Source organism: Mytilus trossulus, chromosome 1, assembly GCF_036588685.1.
Source record: "Mytilus trossulus isolate FHL-02 chromosome 1, PNRI_Mtr1.1.1.hap1, whole genome shotgun sequence".
Lineage (NCBI taxonomy): Eukaryota > Metazoa > Mollusca > Bivalvia > Mytilida > Mytilidae > Mytilus > Mytilus trossulus.
The window spans coordinates 71,662,395-71,686,976 of NC_086373.1; the positions used below are offsets into that span (position 1 = coordinate 71,662,395).

At 31.7% G+C, this 24,582-nt stretch overlaps 1 protein-coding gene across 1 annotated transcript; it reads right to left on the reverse strand.

Moving 5' to 3' along the window:
• Positions 1 to 1,974: 1,974 nt before the first annotated feature.
• On the reverse strand, positions 1,975 to 23,506 carry LOC134684094 (uncharacterized). Its single transcript, XM_063543377.1, has 5 exons — positions 22,104 to 23,506; positions 15,150 to 15,732; positions 11,609 to 11,778; positions 3,750 to 3,967; positions 1,975 to 2,546 (listed from the first exon to the last, which is right to left on the reverse strand). Exons 1-5 carry the CDS (start codon positions 22,197 to 22,199, stop codon positions 2,372 to 2,374), a joined length of 1,242 nt encoding a protein of 413 aa, XP_063399447.1. The 5' UTR covers positions 22,200 to 23,506; the 3' UTR covers positions 1,975 to 2,371.
• Positions 23,507 to 24,582: the final 1,076 nt, after the last annotated feature.

The following is a 24,582-nucleotide window of genomic DNA, read 5'->3' on the forward strand; positions in this document are numbered from 1 at the left end:
TTTAATTTTGTCTTTTGTTTGAAATAGTTTTTTTTCAAGTAGAAACATTCAATTTAATACTATATCAAGATGTGAGTCTCAAATTGAATGTCCATAACGATTCTTTGTATTTTATAAGTATTCACATTTGATTCACAATCCTTTAACATTGGGTAGTTTCACAACAATTTTGAAAACTGGCTTTGATTGTTGATAGGATTGATGTCAATAATTAAGAACGATTTTGCAATGAGCACTTGAACGACTAAGCAATAGTGCGTTGTTTGTGAAGACGCCAGTGTAATAAAGGTATCCATTACAGTGAATGAAGATGTAGTCCTTCATCTTTGGGTGATGCTTTATAAAGTAAATAATGATCATCATGCATACATGAATTAATCATTTAAATATTTGAGGAATTACAAGAATGTAGAAAAAAAACCAACACGATTTCGACCAAATACTGGGTGATATCAGGTGCTCCGGAGGGTAAGCAGATTATATAGAGAATAATACATGGCAAAGTCCGTATCATATGCCATATCATCCAGAGATACCAATATTACCTAGAGGGCCTTTAGGCCCGAGGTATGATATTGGTCGAGGGTGATACGGCATGTGATACGGATTTTGACATTCTTTATACGCTTTATCATATATTTCAACAGGAGAGTATATATGAACAGCTTTCTGATCCATAGCACCTGAATTACCTTCAGTTCTACTTTTGTCTTGTTTAACTTGCTTCAAAAGAACTGCTCTACTACTCATCCAAAGCAGGTCGGTTACCTTACAATATTTGCGTGCTGTTGTTTTAAAAATATTTTGTTTATTGTATTTTTTGTGTGTTTTGTATGGTATTTTGTTGATTTCCCTTTTTATAGTTGCATTTCATGATTTCCAAATAATGACGTCATTCAATAAAAGAGGGACGAAGGATACCAAAGGGACAGTCAAACTCATAAATCTAAAACAAACTGACAACGTCATGGCTAAAAATGAAAAAGACAAACAGAAAAACAATAGTACACATGACACAACATAGAAAACTAAAGAATAAACAACACGAACCCCACCAAAAACTAGGGGTGATCTCAGGTGCTCCGGAAGGGTAAGCAGATCCTGCTCCACATGCGGCACCCGTCGTGTTGCCTATGTGATTACAAATCCGGTAAATAGTGTAATTCGGTAGGTCAAATTCATGAAAGGGAAGGGGGTTGTAGTTACGACGTAAGGAACATATCCGATATAATTTGTGAAACGGTACTTCCTTAACGGTGAACCAACTCGTGATGGCGTCCGTAAAATTTACGAAGGGATGATTTCAACTTCACTAATTGGAACTCTTGGTTTAATAGCTTCCTAGTGAGGAGTATCCCTCTATCAAGAAAGTCATGATAAAAAATGCAAGCACGGGAATATCGTATCAATTGGAAGATATATACCCCGTATGCAGGTGCTGCTGGAACGTTGCTACTCAGAAATGGAAAGTTCACAATGGGAAAGCTGAAATCATCTCTGTTGTCGTAAATTTTTGTGTTCAACCGACCCTCATTGTCAATTTCTAGATGTAAGTCAAGATATGAAGCCAACTTAACTGTATCTGTAGTATCCTTTATCTCCAATTCGATGGGATAGATGCGTTCCACATAGTCACCAAATTATGAATGGTTTAGTGAAAGAACGTCATCTATATAGCGGAAAGTAGAATTAAAGGGTATTGCTAACTTCTTATATTTCTTCTTTAGAAGTTCCTGCATGAAGTCAGCCTCATTATAATATAGAAACAAGTCAGCAAGTAGAGGGGCGCAGTTTGTTCCCATTGGGATGCCGACAGTCTGTTGAAAAACACGTCATCTGAACGTAACAAATATGTTGTCAATCAAGAAATCAAGCATCTTGATAATACCGTTTTTAGAGAATTTTCAAAATGCGTCTTGCCCGAATTTTAGGACCCATTTTGAGGAGGGAAAATTCTAAAGAAGCTTGCATAAATTACAACGGAGTTAATGTAAAAAAAAAAATAAAAAAAAAATAAGTAGGTGTGTGATAAAGGTTGCGATAAATATATAAAGATTTTCCTTTAGCATTTTGACTCTTTTTTTTTACAAAAGGTGGGAATGCTTTTATTTATATATTAGTATTTTTATTACTGACACAGAGTCAAAGGATCCCTCATTCCAGAAGTCCTTTTATTTTTACTTCATGTCTCTTTTGCAATGTAAAAAAAAAAGAATCGAGTCGATGTGAAAGATTCTTCGGTATTATTTCAATATATACGACAAATGTTAATACGAAACCCTCATATATTATTTGCAATGTTCAAATTTATAGGCATAATTTTAAACAGTTAACCAACGAATTCATTAATAGCCCTTCTGCATACTAAACATCATAGGATACCAATTAGATTTTTTACGGCATTTACATTCACGAGCAAATTTGACATCAATTTAAACATCTTCTTATCTATAGTTGGAGTTAAATACATGCAATATATCCACTTCCTATCATGTGGACATTTTCTATAGTGATGTAAAACAACATTGTGGGATGTTAGGAGAATTCTGAAAAGAAAAAAAACAGCATAATGAACAAAATAAATTATAATTATTACAAGGAATTGGGATTCCTATAACATTGCCATCTTCATAAAGCCATGGTTAAATTTACGATTGCAATATCCAACTCTTACTTCTTGTGTCGCACCAAACATAACATGAGTCGTCAATGTATATTCGATGTTGTTAACCATGAATTTGATAACTGGTATGTTTTTTTTATTTATAAACTTGTAAGTTGTCAATAACAAAAATCTTCTCTCTACATGTCGAAAATGTTCTCTCTGCAAAGCGATTACTTTTTATCCGAATAATCGTTTGTTTATGATGTCGATGTCAACGTTTTCGATTTCATAACGAAAACTGAAATGTCCCTTGCAATGATAAACTCTTAGTCAGTTAAATATGTCTATCTTATTCATTTATTCGCGCTAATTCTATTAAGAATTATTAACTAAGATCCATCATGTTATTACTACCAGTGGGTAGATGCCTCTGCTGGTGGACTGTTAGTCCCCTGGGGTATCACCAGCCCAGTACTAAGTACTAGCATGAAAATACGAATTTGTTGTGTTATTAAAATTTGATGTTACAAAATATTAGAAAATATTATAAATCTAGGAGTGTATCTCCCTTATGCAAAGCTTTGATTCCTTTCACGGATCTGGCTATACTTTTTGGACCTTTTGGATTATAGCTCTTTATCTTTTATTCAATCTTTGAATTTCAAATATTTTGGCCACGAGCATCACTGATATGGCATGTATTGTCGAAATGTGCATCTGGTGCAGGAAAATTGCTATCGTTAATGTTATTACATCTGATTATAAGATTATTTTTACAATCGCCACGACAGTGCACAGTGTTTGAAAACGCATCTATAACATTGAATTTTACATATTATTACATAAAACATTTATTCTGCCTCAGATAATGACCACATGTAAGACAGGAAACATGTGGATTATGATTTAATTATCCTCGACAAACAATTTCAATCACCCCATATTTTTGTTCGTATTGCTCAATATTTAGCTTTCTGTGTTGGTTGTGTTTTGTGTACCACTGTTTGTTTGTTGGTAATTTTGTTTTTGTTTTGCAGTAGATAGTCAGTTGGTTTAAGACTAGTGAACTTGAATATCGTATCTTTCTTCCCCTTCTTTTAGTCTTACATTAAACGTGTTCGCGGATTTAATTCATGAAACATACCTTTTGTATCCAGGTTTTGCATGGACATAATGTGTGTTCACATCTTGAGTTCTTTTTGGAATGTACATTGTTTTAAACCGTTCGTATCGAGGACTAGTTCTTTTAATGTATCGACTTGTTAGTAATGGTTCTACTCCCGAAATTCCCCAGTCCGTTATGAAAAAAGATACATTGAATGTAAATGCTGCAGCCAGCGGATACAATGGCAATAGTTCAGACTGAAATGGAGAAGAATATGAAAGTTATAAGTTTTCGATTTTTAATATAGTCATAAATGAATAAGAAAATGTCATGCATTACATTCATTCCAGCTTACCTCTCTGTCCTGGACAACGTTTTTGAATAAGGACCAAAAGTAAGTTTACTTTTGTTCAATTTTGAGTCATCCACAAAGTGGAAGTAATAGACACTACGGTAATCATTGAACTTCTTAACGAATAGAGAACGATTATAAGGGTTAACGTGTTATTTGTTTTTTAAAGTTTCAACACGCATTAATGAAATAAAAAATATAGAATACTAACAAAGCAATAATTTTGTATATAAAAGGTTTCCGTTAAGAACATTTTTGTAGACCTTCTAAATATTTATAACCACTTCAAACTTGCATCTGATATTATGAGGTACATGTAGCTAACTGTAACTGCTAATTCTTAGTATTCGAAGTTTCAAAATATGTCCGCTAATATATATTGAGCTAATGATCGTCACCGCTGAAAACAAATCGTACCTGTGTTACAAATTCCAAAGATCACCATAAAACAATTTCTGATGAAATGTGTCAAAAAATTCAAAGTAGGTGGTCACAAAGTATATGAGAAAGTGCCCGGTTGTGTATTCTCTTCGTTTGGTTCAGCCATATGTTTCTTTAAAATTACGTTTGAATATTTCAATATGTACAATGCGTACATCTTCGAAAGTTCTTAGCGATCAATGCTGAATAAAAAAAATCTAAATATATATCTCGACATGCTTTTAACAAAACAATGAATGTATCAATCTCCAAATTTCGATGAGCCATCATGATTTTTTAAATTGAAGGCATACCATATACAGATGTTTTTGTGCTGCATCTTCTTGTTAAGATCATAGTCCTGAGATTTAATTTACCCTACAGAAACTTCCATAGTATTCATATTGATTGGAATGGAAAAGGTTGAGCAATTAGTGCATACTAAAAAAACAGTTATACTGTTGAATAGCTCTAAAACAATTAAAGCTCGGGTAAAAAGAAAAAAATTATATGCATATCTCAGGACAAATCAGTCCTGTCTTTATAGATTGTCATGTCCCTTGAAACTTATACATCAAACTTCAGGAATAACATGTACAGTTCTTCAGAGAAAATATTAACATCATGCAATTGATGATGCTATACTCTCAAATGCAGTTTTTTTTGTGACACATTTTGAATGGGAAATTGAAACCGTCTCGACTGTAAACATATCGATTCTCTTATTTGCATGCTGTTTCACATTTCTCGATCGTTGTGAAAAAATCCTTCCTCTAATGTTTGCGCTATTTTATCATTTTCTGATCGTTGTGAGAAAAAATATTTTTCCTCACTAGTGAAAACTCTGTTTTTGGCAAATAATTGATTGAAATTTAATTGTGACGTTAAAATTTCTTGCGTTCTTCAGATTTTTTTTTATTGTTACGTCACGAAAAAAGGCGACCATGCTTTTTGACGTCACATCAGAAGTACACAACTTTCCTCAAATCGTGTATTACGATATTTCTTCACTATCAGAAGTTGAATTTTAATTATTGAAAAAGCTCGGCAAGCCTCGCCCTTGAAATATTGAATTTTTACTTTCTCGAGTAGAGAAATATCGTAATGCACTTGTTGAAGGTGTGGAATCTATATTTGTCAAATTTTTTCTTGTGTTTTAAATTTAAAAATTTAACTGTTTCGAGTAGATATGGTTACACACTTGAAGAAGTGTTTGAATCTAAATTTCAAACGATATGCAGAGAACAATTGTCTCTCCTATTTTATTTTGTCTGGAGATCTTTTAACAATGTAGATAGCTTTAAGATAATGGTATTTAAGTAAATGTTAGTCAATTTGCCGGTCATGTACATTTGTGAGCTCAATTTTGATTTGAAGAGAACGTTGGATATACCATTCTACTTAAACAAATCTCTTATACAAGTGGGTTGAGAGATTTCATAAGGAAATTCAAACTCAAAATCGAAAATAAAAAAAAAGTCAAACAAACAAACTATAGTAAAAAACACACAACATGGAATGACTGAAAACCAACCCCAACAGAAACTGGGGTTGTTCTCAGGTATTTAGTAAGGGGTTTTCAGATATTGCTCTACATGTGGCACCTTTCATGTTGCTCATGTTATAACAATCTGGTAATAAATCTTATTTGGTAAGTCATATCGCCAAAGGGAACGGGAAAGTAGTTACACTATAAGGAACGAATCCGCTATCATCTGTGAAACGGATATTCCAATACAGTCAACCTTCTCATGACAGTTTCCGTACAATTTACAAAGGGCTGATTCCAACTTCATAATTTGGAACTCTTGGTTTAATAGCTTCTTATCAAAGAAACGTGATAGGAAAAACAAACCCGGGAATATCGTATCAATTAGAAAATAAATGTACCCCGTATGCAGGCGTTGCTGGAATGTTTCTACATATAAATGGAAAGTTATATACATATGTTAATTAGTCAGTGTCATTAGTGCCTCTGCATAAGTACAACTAGTTTAAAAATAAAAAGAAGAAATACAATAAAGAAGCAATTGTAAGCAGTTTTTCTCTAAGAACAATTGCAGGTCTTTCCACCAAACCATCTATTTTAATATAAAAGTAGTAAAATTAAGTTTTAAATGTCATAACAATCGTCAAATGATATCTTATTGTACGCTTATTCTAAAAAGATATGGCTTCTATACAATCTGTAAAGATAAGGGAGACATGTTGTTACTTCCGGTTTAAAAATGATACTTCCGATACTATTTAAATATTTACTTGACACTGATTCCCAAAATATCTGGTTCTATAAACTTTTAAACTAATCAAGTTAAAAAAATAATTACATCCGATTCAAACAATGTCACTCCCAATTGTATTTTTCAAGGTTAAATGATTTGAAATCTATTGCCAACAGTCTCATGGCTTTCTCATTTATACGTATAACGTTAAAGCAAAGGTCAAAATCTAGAATGTTAAAATAAAGCTATGACCTCGAGAATAATTTCAAGGTCATAAACCAAGGACCTCAAATCAAAAAACCATAATGTTTGGTCACCATAGGTGTATTTTTACAAACAAAAGGGGAGAAAATTCCCCTTAACGTTCAAGATACCCTTGAACTCAAAAGTTTTATGTTACGACATGTCGCAAATAAAAATTTAGTGAAATAATTTTTGTCGATATCTTATACGGTTTTTGAAAATAAGTGAAAATAAGCCAAAATCTAAATTAAAAGTATGACCTTGACCTTTGAACTTTGTTTTGGACCAATGGGGTCTCAAATCAAAAGATTTTGGTTTACAAGAAATAATGCATATCACTAACAAATGCATTAGGGGCAATAACTCTCATATGGAGTGTTTATAATGTGGTCAAAATAAGAAAAAACAAACGAAGGAAATCACGAGCAATTTGATAAAATAAATTTGTCGCTTTCTTTGCGGTTATGGAGACGATGGCGTGACAAGAAAAGTAGTGTTCGGGGAGATAATTATAACAAAGAAAATTTTTCTGTAAACTATGGGTGAAAATAAAAATCGTATTAACTGTATGATACTATATAAAATATATCTAAGCGACATATTGCGAAACAAAAATGATACGCGAGAACAAAATTAGGCGGAAGAAAATAATAATAAAAAATACAATAGGTCTTTCAACAGAAAACTGGAAAGAAATAATTAAACTAAGAAAACTTGTTACTCTATAACTTAGGGAAAAATGTACATTCATTCCATTTTAAAATACATTTAAAACTAAAAAAAACTAATTCAAAATCTTGTAGAATACAAAATTATGAAATTTCATTTCTTTAAGATAGATATAAGAAGATGTGGTATGAGCGCGAAAGAGACAACTCTCCATCCAAGTCACAATTCATAAATGTAAAACTTGACAGATATCACATTCACAACAGTCAGGATTTACCAATTTTTACAATGACCGGTCCAAAATAATGTTTATCTGATATGCTCGCAACGCACGCATAAAAGACTTTCTGTATTGATAACAATGAAACAAACTTGTGACATAGGTGATTCAGACTGTCCTCGTTCAGATTGATTCGCAAAATATTACCTGTACTTTTGAATTTTCTTTTACATACAAATTAGACCGTTGGTTTTCCTGTTTGAATGGTTTAACACTTGTATATTTGTTGTTTCATTTTAGCGTGGTGTTCGCTGTGAGCCACGGCTCCGTGTTTAAGGCCCTTCTTTGATCTATAATAGTTAACTTGAAACAAAATATTACTTTGATGGAAAGTTGTCTCATTCGAACTCGTGCATACTCTTCTTATATCTTTGAATCTTTAAAATTTCCCCTTATAAATAACTGCTTTCCAGTCCTCTAAAAACGTCATTTGGGTGCTGAATCTTTTGTAAAGTGCAATAGAAACTACCACAATTCTAAAGTGTTAACGGTAACGACAGTTATGATGGTACAAGAACAATTACGTCAATAAAATTACCAAATAAACAGCACTGAACGATCTAAATTCATAAATATAGAAAAAGATACGGATTGTTTTTTTGCACTCATGTTCGCGTATTTATACGATTTTTGGGGGGGGGGGGTAACTAGTCAACATTGAAAGTCAAATCTCTGTGGCAACAAAACATCGGAATGCCCTCACTGTCATCGAAAGGTAAAAGAGCGTCCATGCAGTCAGCTGATTATGATCATAGAGATATCGATTTACCTACGGCAAAAGTCTTTGATATCCAAAAAGAACTGTTTTCCTTGTCAATATTTTTTTCTATGTTTATAATAAACACATGTTCTGTTTGACAAGAGTTTTGCTTTCGTTGTATCTGAAGATGTTCAATTTATAGTCTGAAGGTACTCAGTTGGTATCTTGAAAGTTCGGGACCTCAGCATTTGTACATTTTAATTTGTTTGGAATACTGGTATTTATTTTACCATTTGAATATGCATTGTTATTAGGAGCTGTATTGGATTGGATTGTTTGAAAGATTGTTTTGTCCTTTTAAGTAATGATATTTTTTGTCTATTTCGATATTACCCACGTGGATAGGCTATAGCAGTGTGACCTCAAGGGTGGTTCCAGCCGTTTTCAAAAGGGGTTTCCTAACCCAGGACAAAGGGGGGTCCAACCATATGTCCCCATTCAAATGCATTGGTTGGGCTAAAAAAGGGAGTCTCTTTGGATCCACCACTGGACCTATATTAGAATCTAATAAGTCGGTAGACTATTTACAACCGCATTTAAATTCCGCCATATCATCATCACTTCAAATAGAATTAGTCTGTTAAACCATGTGATTGAAAACAGTAGACTGAACAGGTTGTTAGATAGATAGATATTGTATTCTCTAAAAACTAAATACAAGTTTACAGAGAAACATACAATATTATTACAGATACAATAGTTGAGGTAAACAAATACAGTACATGTATTACTAAGATATTTTTCAAGTACAAAATTATTATGGCATACATGTTTAGTAACTTTTATAATTAACGGTTGTTCACACTTTCAACTATCAATATGGTCGAGCATAATTTTCAAAATGATAAGTTACAGATACGAAATTTTAGTGATATTGATCCTCAAGCATTAAGCCGGTCATGAACTAAGTTTGTGAATTATGATTGCGGGTTTCTTGACATGTATTGTGACGTGACATCGTATTCATCTTATATTAGAAAACTATGACATTTCTATTAGAAAAGTATCGCATTCATAAATGTTTGATATTTAAAAAAAACATCACTATGAAATAAGAAAAAAGTCGCATTGTTATAATAAATATAGCAGTATCTTTGACTTATAGGCGATTTTGTCTTAGCAAATATTAAATTCATCTCAATTGCATTCTACTGAATTTGCTACGTGATATTTATCGAATGTGTACATCTACAAATGATAAATCGTGCATTTATGATGCATGTATACAACAATTCTATTTACTCGATACACCTTGCTTGTTATTACATAAAGTAATCCATGGAAATTATACAGCAGACGTATGTCGTATTAAATGTCACACTGTTTTAAGAAAAGAGTCATTACTTTATACCGAGAAATCTGCCTTTCTTTGTACAAATGCTTACATTCGTCTGAAATTTCCCACAATGCAACTCGTTGATATAAGACAAGTTTTTATCGAATCGCTTCTTCCATAGACTGGTAATTAAGATATTCTTTTGACGATGCTTCAAATTTAATAAAAGTCATAAATCTTCTCTATGATTAACTTTTGTTTCCACATAGACACCATTCTTTGCTTGAAAAGACTTGGCCTAGTTGTCCTCAATTTAAAAAAAAAATGTTTTTCTCATGTTCGAGTGAAACGTTAGCGTTGTTATTTTAGTCGAATTCCTTAACAAATCAATTACTGCACTAAGGAGTATTTCAAAATTTGAATGAAAATGAGATATTTGAGTACTTTTATAAACGAATGGTTCCTTATATACAACTCATAAAAGTTGTATCAGTAAATGTTGAATTCGAAATGGACATTGTAAACGAAGTATATCACAATACTCAAAATAATCATTGTTCATTCTTTATCTAAGGACGATAAAGGATAATATGTTGGCAGCAGATGTAACACTGGGAAGAAAAACTTCATATAAAAATGCCTTACAACTAAAAGAAACATGGGAATACATATTAAAGTTTATGGCCACATTCAAGCACCTGTTTTTGGATAAATATCTATAATGGTTTTATTTGAATGTGTTGTAGAAACCTTACACAATGGAGTTCCAATTTCATGCAGGTATCATGAAGTGGAAATTTTGTGTACTGTGGATTCAATAGAATTCGTTGGATACCAATTTTCGTATCTTTCGTGGCTATAGATGAACCACGAAATTAAATAGTCAACTAAATACTATTTTTTTCATAGGCTTGTAAGCAGACTACGAGAAAACCACGAAATTATAAATTTACGAACATGCAAGTTTTCCTTGATCCTTAAAAATTAGTACACACCAAACAAAGGTAAGTGAATTCACAGTAGCACAAGTTCAGTTTCGTGTCAAAGAGTTAAACAATATCAAATATATACAATTATTGATTAATATATTAATATTCCGGATACTTCAACAACCGAAAATGAAAATTTATTTTCCAAAGCATGGGAATCACGCCAGGCACGTCATTGCCAATGAGACAACAGTCTATCAGATTCAAAATTATACACGAGTTAGTTGTAAAGGCAGTTGCAGTAACAGGATTCTGAAGAAGACAATTTTACAATAGCTGGTCAATCTAATTTACTTGTCTCTGGACGTTAAACATCTTGTTTTCGATAGACAGATTGGCCTTCGACAAATGAAAACAAATTGCTATGCGATTGCAACCTTTCATTGTTTTTGGATGTAATATCTTCAATTGACATGAAAACAGGATTAAATTCAAGTTTTTCTTATATTTACATGTGCACTTACATGTGTGGAAACAAGGGTCATCATGAATGTTACAATTCATTTTAAAATGAAGGTCAATTTTTATAATGACTCGAGATTGATTTGTTTACATACAAAAACAGCGTGCTATAATGAAGCATATAGCGAATGTTATTATTAGGTAGTTTGACGTTTACATCAAGTAACGAAATTCTGAGAATTAAATACACAGTAAATTTACCTTTTTAAAACATAATTGACATACCTTTAGCATGGTTTTGTATGATATCAATTCATCTTGCACAATGAATTCGTCAAAATCGATAATCGTAACTAATTCATATCCTTGAAAATATGCCTGACATGTGTAAACAGCAACCTGTTCATCATGAACGCTTTGATCGAAGTGCCAATTTGTTGACTCAAATCCACGATCTAAAACCATAGTATAAACTGAATAGCAAAGTGCGAATGAATAAATGAGATGTTTAGTATATCACTACGACAAATATAGATTCTGATAGAAGGCAGCATAAAAAAACAAGTATAAAAAGAAATTATGACGCAGATATAAATCATAATGTGATGTAGGAGAAAGGATAAGAAAAATTACCTTACCCTTTAAGTTGCAAATCAATAAACTTATTCAATATTGAACCTTTTCAAAATAATGTTAAATGCATTATTCAATGAACAAATTGACATACTCCGGATATCTAAGTGTCACTAGTGATGTCAAAATACTTACAACATTGTTTCAAACAAAATAAGATGTTACCAAACACGTGCAAATTGATAAAACTCAATTTGGCTCGTTTCACTTTCATAAAATGTTTAACAAAATATTTACTTTGACCACACACTTGTTTGACTGTCCCTTTGGTATCTTTCGTCCCTCTTTTATTGATAATCTGTTTTTTAAATATCTATCAGTTCAACAAAGATTATTTTTATTATAAAGAAGCTTGGTATTGCCTAAAAAATGAAATGTAGTTAGAAGTTTCAGCTTATTTTTACATAATTATCTCCAAGAAGCTTTAAGATCCATCATTAGTTCTTACCCCGAAAAACACATAACTTTGATTTTCATCTCGAAAATGACTTGTTTTCCCTCAGTTTTGCATTACATGCAAGTAGAGTAAAATCCTAACAAAATATGAAGGACAAAATTGTAATATATGAATACTAATTTAAGACAGAGTTACGTTTAATAAAATTAATGACAGAATAAATTTCATGACACTAATGACAGATTAATATTATATTTTATGACAATTATGACTGAATAACGTGTTATGATCATCTGCAAGATATTATTTTGACGAACAATAATACGTTTTTGTTTTCGTATTGGTGGTTCTGAAACAAGACCGTATATCTTTCACGGGAGATATGTTAACTAAGATTTTAGCTCTTCCAAACACGTATGTGTGATGTTAAAATAAATCACAGATCGCAAGGTAAACCTCTGTTGAATTGATTTCAACATCGTTGGCAGTTTCTGTTTTTGAAAAGCGTAACCTTAAAATTGCCTATTATAAAGAAATTGTGATTAACTATTGTTTTATAACCCACTATCGCAACCAATTGTTGATTGTTCCAGTGTTGCTAAAATGTACCTCTAACCTTTGGGCCCTACCTTTTAACTGTAATCCGTCTTTCTTTTATATTATCTCTTTTTTAAATGTTAATTTTTCGGTGTTATATTATGATTTTTTTTAAATTTTTGGCTCTGCCGTTTGTTTACCCCTGCAGAGAAAGGTTTATGTATTACTGAAAAGTTATTACACCAGGGTTTTCGATATCACAAACTAGTCAAAATATTTACTAAATTTTATCATCGGTATAAGGACAACAGTCGTAAATATAATTCAAAATGCAGACTTTATATACGTTCAGGTATTTCACATCCAATATTTTATGGAAATATTCTTTATACAGCACAAATGTGTCAGTACTCACTTCATAAACTAAACCTTTGAATAGACTTATTATGGAGGAATATAGTTACGATACTGTTGTCAGGTCATTAAAGATTGCATATTTTTGCGTTTATCTTGATTCACTTATAGGGTCTTTGCATCGGAACTGAACACATTTATTCAAAAACCAGTTGTTGGCATGGCACATGTTATGTTCTTCTCATATATATTATGATGGTATGATACTAGACCCCTAAAGGAAATGATTGTGCCTGATGTTCATATGATGAAATCATAATCTTTCAGTCAGTTTAATTGAAGTCTGGAGCTGGCATGTCAGTTAACTGCTAGTAGTCTGTTGTTATTTATGCATTATTGTCATTTTGTTTATTTTCGTTGGTTATAATTACATGTTCTGACAACAGACTCGGACTTCTCTTGAACCTAATTTTAATGTACGTCTTGTTATGCGTTTACTTTTCTTCATTGTCTAGAGGTATAGGGGGAGGGTTGAGATCTCACAAACATGTTTAACCCCGTCGCATTTCTGCGCCTGTCCCAAGTCAAGAGCCTCTGGCCTTTGTTAGTCTTGTATCATTTTAATTAAAGTTTCTTGTGTACAATTTGGAAATTAGTATGACGTTAATTATCACCGAACTAGTATATATTTTTAGGGGCCAGCTGAAGGACGCCTCCGGGTGCGGGAATTTCTCGCTACATTGAAGACCTGTTGGTGACCTTCTGCTGTTATTTTTATCTATGGTCGGGTTGTTGTTTCTTTGACACATTCCCCATTTCCATTCTCAATTTTATGTAGTAAGTCTTTACAGAAACGTTTGTTTAATCAGAAATAGTCACTAATGTATTTAAAAATCAGTCTTCATACTTTTTTAGGAGTATCAACTGACATGCAATAGCTTATATCAGACAGACTAAGCACACTTTTGATATGTAATATAGTTAAAAACCATTTTTTTGTTGAGACTACTTCTTAAGTGGGTTTTAAAAATCGCAAGAACATAATACCGTTTTTAGTAAATTGAAAGAAATAAACGTTTAAAACGTTTGAATCAAATATAAATGGTGATTTAACTAGTGTAACAATATTATTATTTAGATACAATATAACTCTAATACTGACTTGATTGTTTGAATACGAGATTTGAAGTTAAAAACTTACGTTCAATCTTGCTTGGAAATCGTTTAATATTAGTGTTAAATTATATTAGTTTATCTGAAACTGTCGCATATAAACTGTACATGTACAACATTCTTGTTTCCTTCTTTTGATTTGTCGCTAATATTACTGTATTAGATCTGTGAGGACTCTTTTTTTGGATATATCACCAGTTGTTCTGTTTCAATTCGCCGCTATAAGCTATAGCGATTGCAGTCATTTGGTAATGCATACTGCTTAGGGCATTTACTTAATGTGTGTGCATTGAAATTGTTTATTCATATTTATTTTGTTTGCTATCAGTTAAGATCTCATTATCACACATTTAAAGACGTTTAATTTTCCTAAAAAAACTCAAGGCAGAAACAAATACGAAAAGAATGGCATGAACACAATACGAGAATTTCTGCATCGGCATTGTCAGTGCATCGCTAAACATACTTCCTTTTACTATAATTATTTTGTACTGACCGCTCACCTTTATCAACTTTTGATGGTCTCAGTTAAATCCTTGTTTTTTTCTGTTAAGACTTAAAATGATCTGAAAACATGTGTAAATTTGACGTTTGTATTTGGTTTATGTAAAACATAATACCATTATGAAATAAATAATATTTTGAGATAACATATTGTTTGCAGACTTTTAATAAAACATTTAAGGGTAAATGTTTTTCTTTTTCGACAGACAAAAGGATACATGATATTACCTGTTTTTCCTGGTAGTTCTATTGGATAGGGCAATATTTTCAAGAAACCTTTTTGTTCGTAGTACTTAAACACTTCCAAAGATTCATCATTTATGTATTGTAACATAACAACAACAGTATCTACTTCCTTCATTATCTGGTATTCAAACCATTCAATAAGATACGAAGGGTTCAGATAATTAAAAGCAATTTTCGCACATACACCTGCACCATGTAACATGACTTCGGGATATATGACAGATGTCACTGTAAGACATGGATCACAAGAGTTTCCATTTCCCACAAGTCCTATATGTACTGGCTTGAATGTAATGCTCCTTACTGAGCACTTGTATGTTTTAGCTATGAGTTCAGGCTTCATCGATCTGTACCGAAAAATGTCTTTGACAACTGCCTCTGATCGATGAACGCTAAACATATTGTCTCCAAATATACAGCATTCAAAACTGGATTGGTATGTAGAACCATCAAGGACATTTATCACAATGTGTTCAACCGATTTCCAATATGACCTTGCTTCAGCTACTGCGTTAAATATATACACAGTATTAGAAAGAGTATCAGAAGGACAATCACCATCTTGCTGTAAGAAAAATACAGGTTTTTTCTTCATTTATTTATATTAAATAAACACTTCTATTTTCGTTTTTTCATGTTATATGAGTTAACAATTGTCAAAGAATATTACAGTATAACAATGTTACTATGAAACCATTGGATGTTAATAGTCTTTAATCAACACAGTCATGTGACGTCACTTTTTTCACTTTTTGCGTTGAGGCCTTGACTAAGTAGAGTATGTATATTTTTTGTGTTGGTCTTCGTAATGTATCCGGGTTTTGTTTTCAGTAATTAGTCAATACCTAATACTATAGTCAAATGATAAATTTTACTGTTTGATATAGCATAAATTGTTCTAAATAATAAGGATATTCTTATCCAAAGTAGAAAACCCTAGCCGTATTTGGCACAACCTGTTTGAACCTTTTGATCCTCAGTGCTGTACAACTTTGAACTATTTTTAATTTCGAACTTTTATATTTGGGCGCCACGTCTGAGTCTTGATGCCTTTTGTTAGCTATTTTTCATGTGTTTCTTTTTCTAATATGCTCTTCTATTTATTTGTAATGTCGTCCTGAATTATTATGTTGTCATTTAAATGTTATATTTAACATTGCCATTTAAGTGCGAGGTATGGCATGTAACAAAACCAGGTTCAAACCACCATTTTTTCTTTAAAAATGTCCTGTACCAAGTCAGGAATGTGGCCGTTGTTATATTATAGTTCTTATCTGTGTGTGTTACATTTTAACGTTTTGTTCCCGTTGTGTCGTTTGTTTTCTCTTATATTTGAGTGTGAATTCATATTACTATAAGACGTGTCACGGTACTTTTCTATCCCAAATTCTATTTAGTTTTGCTATTATATTTGTTATTCTCTTTGGATTTTGTCCGTTTCTGTGTGTGTTACATTTTAATGCTGTGTCGTTGTTCTCCTCTTGTATTGAATGCGTTTCCCTCTTTTTTAGTTTTTCACTTGTTTTAGGCGATTCATTTTTTTTTTATATTATCTTGTAAATCGATTTTCCTATAATTTTTCATCTTCTATTGTTCTAGCAAAAGTCACAAAAAATGTTGTAAAAATCAGCCATGCAACTTTTTTGAAAATATTTAGCTGACCTTTCTTGTTGTTTACACATTTCAATCATTCAACTCGTACGTAGATCTTATTTCCCTCTAATGTTGTTTAAGGTAAAGATAGCGTGAAATTCTCACTGCACCAGGCATCGGATATAAACGTAAATTCCTCTACTATTTTGATTGGACAAAGCTGCGTATTTATATAACCAATAAGCCCCACATTTAGCAAGAGTATACATTGGGACGGGAAAGGTCCATATATGTCAATATTTCTATACCCAAGCAAATCATTTGGTTTTGAATAAAAGGACATAAAAGTAAACATTAATGCGACAGCAGCCAAAAGATCCAGATAAAGAAAATTATTTAGAGGCAACATTCGGTCTTTTTTTAATAGAAAGATGCGTTTATAGAATAATAAGCTCAAAACCGACCCATGACTAAATTATAGTTATACTGAGTTAGTTTTATAATATTTTCCGTCAAATATTATATATCGAAAAGGCACATTAGATTTAATATTATTTACCATCAACGATATCCTAACAATCAACAGTGTTTGGTTGATCAATTTCACCTGCCATATTTTAATTTTGATCTCTAAAAATTTAAGAAGTTCACGGTAATTTAAACCAGTAAATAAAAACACTTCACTGTATAATAAAACGGTAAAATAAATAATGATAATGGATGACGACCAGCGGCAAATAAAATCAATATTCAAGACGATTACATATAAATTTAATAAAAGTATTAATCCCATTTTTTTCTCGACTGACAAGCTGAGTCGTTTTATTTTCATCGTGTAAATTCACAAGATATAAGTTCGCAGGAAGATACGTCACCCGAACCGGACACATTTCAGAGTCTGATCCGACCAGTCTGTGCTCTTACTCTTTGATGCGACGTGTTTAACGTTTAAATAGAATATGAATTAACGTCCTTGTTTGATCCGTTCGGGATTCGACCAAATAACCTTCCGCTCTCAAGGCGAACGTCCCAACACGAGACCAACCAATAGAGCGGTCGTGATCGGTAGTACAGAATATCATACCAAAAAATAAAGTACAACAATACACAATACAGTTTCACAGAATTCTCACAGTTTCCAAGGCGAGCTAAAGGTATCTAACCTAAATTGGATGCGTGAAATGATATTTTCAACCACACGTTAACATGGATGATCGACTTCAGGGTAGATTGTATGGATCAACGCTCTCGTCAAATTAAAAGCTCTTGGACTTATTATTTGAGTAGTCTGAATATTGCCAGCTGTTTCAAGTCTTAATTTCTGTCCTTAGTCAATAAACCCTCATTTTCCAGTGGTATTTTAAAGTTTCACACCCAACCTCACTCTCGATCTCTTATTGTACGACCTACCTATTGTATTTTAAATTTATGTGCAAGTCATGAACATGCATGAAAATCTCATCAGTTTATCACATAACTGACTGCTTATTAAAAAGTTTAAAATATTTTGTTACTATGGTTCTTATTTACTGTTTTAATACGAGTTATGATTGTTTTGTCAGGCAAGATAAAACAAAGAAAGATAAACATTTTGTTCGGGTTTTGATTGCCTGATTTATTAGATAAGAATTCGTTATTTTGAAAAGATGGCTAAAAAAATATAAATTCACCCCCTAATTTTTTAAAACTATCATTTTTTAGATGCTAAATTGTTTTATCAAAAATAAATAATTCTATGATGTAATGCCATTAAATCGGTCCGTTTTCATTTCAATTTGGTAACTGTTAATTGTATATATCAGTCTGAGTACTGTTTAACTATCATTTAAGTTGAATATTTTTTAGACTCGTTCAGGTCAGAGGAACTAGGTTTCTGCAAGTGCTTTTTATGTACTTTTCTAATATTTGTGACGGTTTGTAAGTCAGTAAAAGTTCAATAGTTAAGTTAATATTGATATTAACTTATCTTTGAACTTTTACTATTACAAAATGTACGACTTATTAGATAAGGCGTAACTGGTAATGATTAAATGTACTAACATCTATGTTCTCAAAACTTAAATGTTGTGTTAAGTTTGATTGTATTTACTCAAATTTCTTTAATAGTAATGTTGGTTAAATGCAGGGGAATCATTATCCCCATTTGTATACTCATTGTACGTAAATGCCATGGAAATAGAGCTTTTTAGTTAAGTATATTAATCATCTGAGATAAAAATGTTGAACTTGTATGCACTTGTGCATGCAGATGACACAGTATTGATCAGCAAAAATAATGAAGGTTTACAAAAGATAATTGATTATTATTGTTTAAATGTCAATTATAATTTATTAAGTACAATTTATTTATTAATTACTTAAAACAAAAAATGATATAGTTAGAAACAGAGGTTAAGTTAAAGCAAATGAGAGATGGTATTCGAATAGAGCTCCCATAGACATGAGTGATGGATTTGTACATCTTTGTATTTTATTCAGATATAATGGTTATTTCACATATACCAAAACATCATTTGCAAACCAAGGTCGTAAAGTATTATTTAGTTTATATAGTAAATTGCAGGTTGACTGTTTCAATTTTGAAACTATGCTGTCATTGTTTGAAACGTATGTAGCAAGTATTTTGAATTATAGTTGTGAAGTTTTGGGAAATCACAAATGTGATGATATTGAACAAGTTCAAATGAAATTATCAAAACTTATGTTTAGGTGAAAGTGTATACTGTTAGTTATTTGGTTCATTGTGAGTTTGGACGATAATTAATGTGAATAGAAAGATATTGTCGAATGTTAAAATATTGGTTTTATTAAAGTTATTATGTACTGATAATACTGTTATGAAGAAATGCTATAGATATATAATACCAAACCAAAGGACAAATATAACTGGGCGTGTCTAAATAGAGAAATCCTAGACATGTATAGGTTCCAGGATGTATGGTTACAGCAGGATGTTGAAAATGTGCATTATTTTGTAATTGAATTTAAAGATAGAGTAAATGGACGCTTTCATAGTGAAATGAACTCATATTTTGAAGGGTCTTCAAAATGTATGTTGAATAGATATGTATATGACCCCAAATGTTACAATTTTATTTAGATGAGGCTATAAATTATATATACAAACCATTTATATGTAAATACCGTATATCTGCTCAATGTTAGAATATAGAAACTGGTAGATTTTTTAATATTGAGAAACATCTGAGACTTTGTAATATGTGTTATAAACAAGTAATTGAAGATGAATATCATTAATTTTAGTATGTGAAAAGTATAAAGAACTTCGAAAGAAATTCATCAAACCATATTATTAGAGAAAATCTTAAAGTTGTACAATGCTATCTGATCATAATGTTAAGGCATTTAGACTTTTCAAGCATTTCAAAATGTCTATTCGTGTCCATAAAACTGTATTTAAAATATTATTGTGACGTTATTTTATTGTTGTACCGGTTCTTACTGTAAGAAACAATAGTGCTTTGTATGAATGTCCATTTTTTTAAGGGAAACATTCTTCTTACTTTAAGATATTGGATAGCTAAAGGTCGCATAATTAATTTTTGCAAGTAAATAGTACTTCAAGGACAACAAAAGCTACACCAATTCATCCAATTTGTGTCTTCCTATCAAAAAACAATTAACCGTTCAGAGAATAAAAGACAATTACATTAAAATGAAATATTTTTCAATCAGTTCATATGTCAATACAATAAATTCGAAAATGTTAAGAAGGTGTAAATAAAAACTTTCAAAATGACCAAATAGTGGTCGCTTTTCTTCGAAAGCGATGAAGTCTCTTAAAATTAAATAAACGTAAGCTGTAGATTTGCTAATTGGTATTTAGATTGCTTGTTACTTTGTTAGATACTTTTAACATAAAACCCTTTCCTGCATTTAATTTATTCAAAACGGAGAAAATATTAATAAAGGTATTAGTAAACATACGAATTACTTTTGGTTATTTCCAATGTGGGTATGCACAATTTAAAACACTTCACTTTTAATTAGTTTCAATCCAAAAGTAAAATTACTCGAATACAATGATTATAAATCGACCACATTAACAAGGGGTTATATGTTTACTTACCGTGTTTTGTTTTGAAAAGACAGAAAGCGTTTGGTAAAGGATGATCAAAACTGTAGTTCAGTAACATGAGAAATTAAACATCAGTCCATCACAGGACATGCAGTAATCTGTGTTTTTAATGGTGAGCAATTTAAATGTTTAAATAGTTGTATAACTATATTATTCATATGTGATGACAAAATACCGCAATCAATCCGAATAGAAGGTATACTAATCGAATGTTCCATGTGTTTCAATAAAACAGAAGACATAAATTTAAATAGATGTTATGTATGTTTGTATATTTTGCATACAAATACTACCAAGAGGTACTAGAAGTACTTTTTTGTAAATGCATAAAATGATTTGAAGTTATAAGAGGAAATGTTGCCGATCTAAATTTCATTCCGTTATATATTTTCGAAACAGCTGTATATTTAATCAAATAAAATTGTTAAGAAAAAAAACCAAAATTAGCACCAACGTTTTACTGTACCCTTGAAGGTATTATATGTATTTAGAGTTATCCATCTTGTGGTACCGATCGATAAAATAATTTGAAAAAGGAGGAGTCAATGCTTTGAAACTCAATCTATTTGATTTGGAAATGAAGATCCAGCTTTAAAGTTTATAATTTACTTGGATCAATAAAACATCGGACGGCTAGCACCATTCACAATGTGTTTTTTTTTAGAAATTTAAACCCTACCATTTTATCTGTTTGCGTTAAAATGTTTCGCTAAATCATAAAATCAATTTTTTTCATCAAAAAGAGTAAGAACAATATGTATTATTGTCCTTTTTACGGACCTACAAGATGTGTCATACAAGTTGTTGGTGTAGATTTTCTTCGGACAGTGTTTGTACTACGTCAGGAATACGACAGTTGTTTGTCATTCGCTTCTTTTGTTATTTTAGTCGTGCATTTGATTATCTCATATTTCATGATACTTTTGATTTACCATGACATGCGATATTTGTATTAAGACAGTTTACAGTATAGCATAATCATCAAGTACATGCAATATTACAAAGTTAGATAGCCAGACATTTCATCCGGATGTTCCTTGTGTTTTCATTGGTATATTGATTAGAATATGTATAACAAATAGTTATCATGTTCAGGCATAGTTTTATGCTGGTATATATAAGTTTTAACCAAAACAAAATGTAGGAATCATATTGAAATATTATACTTCACAGAGTGAAACCCAGGTTAATACTGTTAATGCTGTTATTTCTATTTTAAAAAATATATAAAAATGTATACGTACAGTTTTATAATTATTCATTCTCAGCAAGCTAATGCAGATAAGTACTGCTAGGCAGAGAATAACATTCCTTATCCTCCTACATTTTCTCCTGATCATACTGGTAGTCAAAACTCAACACACCGTAAAATACAAAATTGTTTAAAATGTGAATAAGTGGCAACTTTATGGTGAGATATCGATTTCACTTCCCAGTTGTTATGTTGATTTTTTTTAGTGCATTATAGATGCAAGCAAGAACGTTTTTTTCTAATCCTTATTAGTCATGTGTACTACAAGACTTTAAAAGTATAGTTATTACACAAAAAAGTATATGACTTTTAGTGTATTAACCATAGAAATGAGTGAGCAAACCAATTATTAGTACAATGTGTCAAAGATGGATGGTTTTATGCTCTAGATCTGTAGAGGTCATTACAAGATACCAACAACTACAGTATGCACCATGCCGATCACGTGTTGTATTGAAGAGGTGAAAATACAGGGTAATAGACCACTTTCGAGTTCATCCGTCACCGGCAAAAACTCGTCAATTATGCACGCCTTTATGACGTCATTTACCAGATAGAGGGGCTCGCCTGTATCCCTGCACTATTTACGTTCATCAAGCGTCTTGGTGATCGTCTTTGTGTAGGATAAACTAGAAATAATGGTTGCTCTGTAGGTACTTACTGACAATTCCCTAATGACAGCAGTATTGATTGTCAATTTTGAGAATTCAATTTGCCGAATAATTCGTACAATATAGAATTATAGTTTTCCAACCACTCGCTCAACATTGGAAGGAAGTGACGACGCCCCTAAACGCACAAATGACGGTGATAAAGGCGCGTATAATTGACGAGTTTTTTCCAGTGACCGATAAACTCGAAAGTGGTCTATTAAGACTCTCCAACCTAAGGAAACCACCCCAGAAAATATAAAACCTGACAATTCAGTTTGTTGATGCTGTGTCATGCCTACTCACTTGAACTAAATTGAACATACAGTGTATACTTGTGATTGTACAATGTGACTATTTTTGTTGTAAATGTCAAAGACATGTGTGCTAACTTTATTTTCGATTGTGATTAGCGCTTTGTGCTTTTTCCTGGTCTTGAATATTATCTATATGCTAGATCAGTTTAACACAAAAAATATATATACTACTTATATAAGCTAGCATTTACCTTGGTTGAGCTAAACATAGAAGTCATTGAAATAAACATATTAAACAAACAAACAAAATACATTTATTGCAACGGAACAAGACAATAAATTGTTAATAACTGAAATATCAATCAGTAAGCTCGGTTTTCCCATGTTACATGCACATATAATATGTGCTATTTGTTTTTACTACACTTAATCTTAATCAGACACTTTGACTTGAAAATCTACACTTTTTCCTATATTTTATAACTGATTTGACAGTTCTTCGTTTAGAATTGATAAAAAGTCAGTTCTATCCACGGAACATTTTTTAAGAAATCTTTGTCTTAAATAATAATAAGTCAAACGAACTAATATAATATATATTAAAAAATTCTCATCACAGCACTGATTTAACATTTCTCGCTACGGAAAATGTCATTTTTATAACTGTTCTACTATTCGAAAAGGTTTAGTCAGTTCTATGGCTAGAATAGTTTTAGACAGTTCCGATGACAATTCTACATTTAGAACTCATTCAGTCAGTTCTGCGGACAGCTCTACGGTTATAACGGATTTGGTCAGTTTTGCTGACAGTTCTACAACCGGTTTGGTCAGTTCTATCCAAAACTGATTAAGACAGTTCTACAACTGGTTTGGTCATTTCTTCCTAAAACTGATTCTGACAGTTCTACTAGTAACACTTCTGGGATAGATTATTCTGACATTTCAAATAAGAGGTTAGAAGTGATATCCACGGTATTGGAACCCTGTTTGTAAAGGTTTATCGAATGTATTGTATTATTATACGAATAAATACAAAGGAGCTTGAAGAAAGCATCTGGCAAAATAGAAATTAAATAAAATTCTGCGAAAGTCTGTTTATTTTTTTGGCGCATCAAATTAAAAGAACTAAACTAATTTTCTTCTAACGTACGGTCATTCACAAAATAATCAATGGCAGCTACAAACTTATTAGACTATATGAGATTTATCTAACAAGGAGTAAAATAGAACAACCACACACACGGCATACCCACCCTCCTTCTTGTTTTTAATAACACCATGAAGAATGAAATTCGAATATCACAGCCAAGCCCAGGTGTGAATTTCCGACAAATCTGTGGCTTCTTTATAATGTTTTTCGAAAAATTCAAAGTTTTGTTAAGTTGAACAGGAAATTTATAACAATGACCAAATTAATTAACATAAGATTAACTGATAATTACTCTAACTTGGTACATGATTAGGCCATAGCGTCTTTTGCAAACTGCTGGTAGAATTATAAACATGAAAAATAGGAACGGAAATGTCCATGAGTAGCCATTTTTACACTTATATCATGTAAAAT

Excerpts from the sequence above, each read along its gene's own strand:
- LOC134684094 (XM_063543377.1), bottom strand. The coding sequence starts at position 22,199 with ATGATCAGGAGAAAATGTAGGAGGATAAGGAATGTTATTCTCTGCCTA. Across the intron at positions 15,733-22,103 it reads GAATGAATAATTATAAAACT|CAAGATGGTGATTGTCCTTC; the intron begins GTACGTATACAT and ends TTTTTCTTACAG. Across the intron at positions 11,779-15,149 it reads AGAACTACCAGGAAAAACAG|ATCGTGGATTTGAGTCAACA; the intron begins GTAATATCATGT and ends CTATGGTTTTAG.